Source organism: Mandrillus leucophaeus, unplaced genomic scaffold, assembly GCF_000951045.1.
Source record: "Mandrillus leucophaeus isolate KB7577 unplaced genomic scaffold, Mleu.le_1.0 Scaffold99, whole genome shotgun sequence".
Taxonomy (NCBI): Eukaryota; Metazoa; Chordata; class Mammalia; order Primates; family Cercopithecidae; genus Mandrillus; species Mandrillus leucophaeus.
Genome location: NW_012110807.1, coordinates 1,961,241 through 1,966,491, shown reverse-complemented (window position 1 = coordinate 1,966,491; position 5,251 = coordinate 1,961,241). Strand labels below are relative to the sequence as shown.

Genomic DNA, 5,251 nt, shown 5'->3' with positions numbered 1-5,251 from the left:
ACTGTCACCTCCAGCAAGTCCTTCCTGGATGACACTGAGCGCCCAGAGCAGAGATAAGCAGAGATAAGAGGAACAGCTCAGGAGCAGCCCAAGGAGTGGGTGTGTCTGCGGTGTCTGCCAATCAGGCAGAAAGGCTCTGGGACAGGTTCGCCTCCTCCCCTCCTTGAATTCATGTTAAAAGGAAATCACGGCTGGGCACAGTGGCTCACACCTGTAACCCCAGAACTCTGGGAGGCCAAGATGGGATGATCACTTGAGCCTAACAGTTTGAGACCAGCCTGGGCAACATGGCAAAACCCCATCTCTACCAAAAACATAAAAAATTAGGCACGGTGACATACACCTCCCAGCTCCTTGGGAGGCTGAGGTGGGAGGATCACCTGAGCCTGGGAAGTCGAGGCTACAGTGAGCTATGATTGCACCATTGCATTCCATTCTGGGCCACAGAGCAAGACCCTGTCTCTAAAATAAATACATAATAATTAAAAAAACAAAAAAAAGGAATCGTTGGCCTGCTGTTAAGAACCCAAGCCTCGGCCAGGTGTGGTGGCTCACGCCTGTAATTCCAGCACTTTGGGAGGCCGAGGTGGGTGGATCACCTGAGGTCGGGAGTTCAAGACCAGCCTGGCCAACATGGTAAAACCCGGTCTCTACTAAAAATACAAAAATTAGCCGGGCATGGTGGTGCGTGTCTGTAATGCCAGCTACTGGGGAGGCTGAGGCAGTAGAATTGCTTGAACCCAGGAGGTGGAGGTTGCAGTGAGCAGAGGTTACACCACTGTACTCCAGCCTGGACAGCAGGAAAAAAAAAAACAAAAAAGGAATCCCAGCCTCCAAGACAGGATGTGGGCTCTGAAGCTGGACACTGGAGTTCAAACGGGGCTGTGTGACCTTCACAAGTGATGTCTCCTCTCTGAGCCCAGGTACCTCACCTAGAAAATGGGATGACTGTGGCGCCTCCCCTGCTCCGCAGGGCTGTGGCGGGGATCTCATGCTCAGCTCCAGGCCACATTCGGTCCTCTGGGAAGGATTCAATGAGTGAATGCAGCTGTTCTGCTTGATGCACAGATCCCATATCCCAGGACCCAGCCAAGGAGGGAGAATTCAGAAGCCATCAGTGTGTTGTAGCCTCCAGGCATCCTATCACTTGGGCAGCTGCCCTGCCTTTAATCCTGCCTGTACCTGCAGCAGGGCCTGAGCCTGGCTCATGGCCAAGATCCTCACTCCCCAGGATCCACCCGCATGCAGTGCCAGAGCCAGCCTCGCGTTGCCTTTGAACTGGACCCAGGGGAGGACAGAGGCAGTTTCAGGAAAAGATTGCTCTATGAAAATACCTGGGGCGGAAGCCACAGGTACCTGGGGTCTTTCTGCATTCTGCTGCCAGGACAGCCAACAAGATCAGCCTATGACTTTGCAGACTCGCCGTCCAGTGTGACGGACGCTGCTGGAACTTGCCCCGGCCCAGCTCTGGGACTCGTTAATGTTGTTTTGGTTCAGGGGCTCAGATTAGTGGGGAAATTCCTCCCTGAGCACCCCGGTGGTGCCCGGCTGGAGCTGGCCTCTGGAGGCTGCAGTGGGCTTGTTAGTGACATTTGCCGAGAGTTGGGAATTTCCACTTAAACATTTCTCGGACTCCTGTTTTGCCGGTTCCCACTCCACCCAGATATCAGACCTCCCGTGCCGGGAAGCCACCAGGTTAGACAGAGGCTTTGTGCTGTCACGCTCCCACACTCCACCCTCCAGAACCTGCTTCTCTCACAGACACTCGCTGGCTGTCTCCGTGCCAAGAACTAAGCCCGGTGGCACGGCAAGCGAGTAAGGGCTCTTAAGCCAGAGAGGAGAAGGTGCAGGCCTTGCTGACAAGCGGGGCTGGCAGGGAGCCACTCGGTGGGGCTGCAAGAGGTGCCCAGCTCCCAGCCCTGCACACACCTTGGCCACATTTCCCTATCCCGGGGCCTTCCTAACAGGACATGGAGAGACGCAAGTACAACCCAGGCTGGGGACTCCCAGGGAGGCACGTACCTTCTTCCGCAGCCTCACTTGGCCCGTGATGATGGCCACCACGTACATCTTGATGACCAGCAGCGTGCTGCAGAGCAGGAAGGCCGGGAGGGCCGGGCTGCTCATCGCCAGGCTGTGGGCAGGCATCTCTGGCCAGCGCAGCTCAACTGTGGGTGTGATCAGCTCGACGGAGGAGCAGCCTTCGGGGAAAGCACAAAGGGGGCGGGGAGAGCCTTTCTGCGGCCAGCGCCGCCCACGCCCCGCCCCACGGCCGCGGCAGCAGGGTCCCCTTCTCCTGTGAAGAGAAAGAAAGCAGCCCCTGGAGCTCCAAGAAGCAGAGTCTCGCGGTGTCCCGGACCCTGTCCCTGGCTCTGAATCTCTCTTCCCTGGCAAACCTTCAAACACTTTCAAATCTGTCTCAAAGCTGTTTCCTTATCTGTAGTGTGGGAGCATGTGGTGGTGCCTGCCTTCTAGGGAATGACGAGGCCGGGCACCTGGCGGGACCTCTGCACGTAGTAAGTATTGCTGCCTCCTGTCCACCTCCACAGGGTCAGGGTAGGTAGTGCGCATGAGGACCACGCCATGCGCCCCCACGCTCAGCCTGGACACTGGAGCTGCAGCCACAAGGACATGACTTTGCCATCTGTGGCAGGCTGAAGGATGCCCTCCACCCCCAAAGACATCCATGTCCCAATCCCTAGAACCCATGACTGTGACTATGTGGCAAAAGGGACTTTTCACAAGTAAGGATCTTGAGATGGGAGAGATTATCCTAATTTATCTGGGTGAGCCCAGTGTAATCAGAGGGGCCCTTCCAAGAGGGAGGCAGTAGAATTAGAGAAAAGATATAAAAACAGATGCAGAATTAAGAGAGGAGATGAAAGGACAGAGCAGGAGTCAGACAGGAGAGATGCTACCCTGCTGGCCTTGAAGATGAAGGAGAGATCACGGTCCGAGAAATACGAGGGGCCTTTAGAAACTGGAAAAGGGGACGAAACAAACTCTCCCCCGAGCCTCCAGACAGAACGCAGCCCTCCCGACACTTTGATTTTAGCCCTGTGAGACCCACTTCAGGCTTCGTCCACCAGAACTGTCAGAGAATGAAGTTGTGTTGTTTTAAACCACTAAGTCTGTGGTAATTTGCTATAGCAGGGATGGGGAACCAGCACGTGGCTCCACTGACTTCCTGAGCATCACTTGACTACTCTGGGACTCTTTCCCCAGGCACATGCTTTGATTCTTCATCACAAGATCTCCCCAAAAGACCCATCAACGGGCTCTTCAGTAGAAAGTGTCACTGGGCCAGGTGTGGTGGCTCACACCTGTCATCCCAGCCGGGCAGATTGCTTGAACTCAGGAGCTTGAGACCAACCTGGGCAACATAGGGAGACTCTGTCTCTACAAAAAAAAAATGTTAAATTAGCTGGGTGTGGTGGTGCTAGCCTGTAGTCCCAGCTACTCAGGAGGCTGAAGTGGGAGGATCACCTGAACCCAGGAGGCTGAGGCTGCAGTGAGCCGTGATCTCGCCACTGCACTCTAGCCTGGGTGACAGAGCAAGACCCTGTCTCAGAAAAAGAAAGCAAGCATCAACGTTTGTTTCCTGAGATTCTTTGAATCCCTCACCTCAAAATCCTCACCTTGGCCAGGTGGCTCACACCTGTAATCCCAGCACTTTGGGAGGCTGAGGGGGGCGGATTACCTGAGGTCAGAAGTTCGAGACCAACCTGGCCAACATGGTGAAACCCCCTCTCTACTAAAAATACAAAAATTAACCAGGCGTGGTGGCGCACACCTGTAATCCCAGCTACTTGGGAGGCTGAGGCTGGAGAATCGCTTCAACCTGGGAGGTGGAGGTTGCAGTGAGCCAAGATCGCACCACTGCACTCCAGCCTGGGCGACTGACCGAGACTCCGTCTCAAAAAAAAATCCTCACCTTGCTGCAGCCTGTCACCTTCTCCGGGTTCTGGCAGGACCTCCACAAGGGCAGGGATTTTTTTTTTTTTTTTTTTTTGAGATGGACTCCTGGTCTGTCACTGAGGCTGGAGTGTGATGGTGCAATCTTGGCTCACTGCAACCTCTACCTCCCAGGTTCAATCAGTTCTCCTGCCTCTGCCTCCCAAGTAGCTAGGACTACAGGTGCGCCACCACGCCCAGCTAATTTTTGTAATTTTAGTAGAGACGGAGTTTCACCATGTTGGCCAAGATGGTCTCAATCTCTTGACCTTGTGATCCACCCGCCTCGGCCTCCCAAAGTGCTGGGATTACACCACTGCACCTGGCCAAGGGCAGGGATCTTGTACAAAGTTCTTGCTCACTTATTTTTGCCAACATGTTTGGCTTTGCTGTGAGGTGCCCTAGGGAAGTGGGGCAAAGGGGAAAGGGAAAAACCGGTCTCCTATGCCTACTCCACTCTTGGGCTTGACCAGGTGCTTTGGGAAAGCACCTGCCCAGAGGGACAGCTGTGTCAGTCTAACCTATGCCCCAAAGCAGCAGAGACCAAAGGGAAGATTTGCCAGAGACAGATTTAGCCACTTCCAATCCCAAAGCCAGCCCTCGGCTGTAGTTGTGTGGCCTCGGGCAGGCAGGTTCCCTCTCTGAACCAGTTTCTTCAGCTGTAAAATGCCTAAGTCGCTCCCTAGTGCAGTTGTGGGAGCTAAATAATTATTAAACCCCTGGAACACGGTAGGCCCTCCATTCAGTATCAGCCTCTGAGCTTCCGTTTCCTCCTGCTTAAAGGGAATAATGATCCCTACCTAGCAGGGTTGTCAGGAGGAAGACTCATAGAAAACCCTGCCCTTGCTGCTGGGGGAGGCGGGTGGGAGCAAGGTGGGAGTGGTGCCCTGCCCATTTGCTGTGTGCCAAGCAGTCCTTTATCCAAACAAAAGATGTGCTTGATAAACTGACTCCTGTGGGGAGCTGCCAGGCCAGGCTGTCCCGGCCCCACAAGATAAATGATAGGTCACCGTACCGTCAGGGACAGAACATGGAAAGTACGGGATGTCCTGAGACACGTTTTATCTCTGGTTGTCGGAGAAGCTGTGCAAGCTCGCTTCTGGCTGATATTTCTGTCAGAGAAGAGAGAATGCCTGCCTCTCTTGCCCCCAGCCCGTGGGAACCCCTGCAGGCAGCTACCTTCCTTGTCAAAAAGCTCAGTTTTGAGGTTGGGGTCTGGTGGCTGTACCACCCCCCAGAATCGTGGACCAGACCCAGCCCAGGAGGGGCCCTTTGGTTGTCCTCCTTAGACTAGGGA

The 5,251-nt window shown here is 54.6% G+C and overlaps 1 protein-coding gene across 1 annotated transcript in view; it reads right to left on the bottom strand.

The window, feature by feature from the left end:
• Positions 1-2,205, bottom strand: part of PTGES (prostaglandin E synthase) — a 16,343-nt gene extending 14,138 nt beyond the window's left edge. Inside the window, exon 1 of the mRNA XM_011971165.1 lies at positions 2,023-2,205. Within this exon, the coding sequence (XP_011826555.1) occupies positions 2,023-2,148 (126 nt within the window). The 5' untranslated portion in view covers positions 2,149-2,205. The remainder of the gene's footprint in view (positions 1-2,022) is intronic.
• Positions 2,206-5,251: the final 3,046 nt, after the last annotated feature.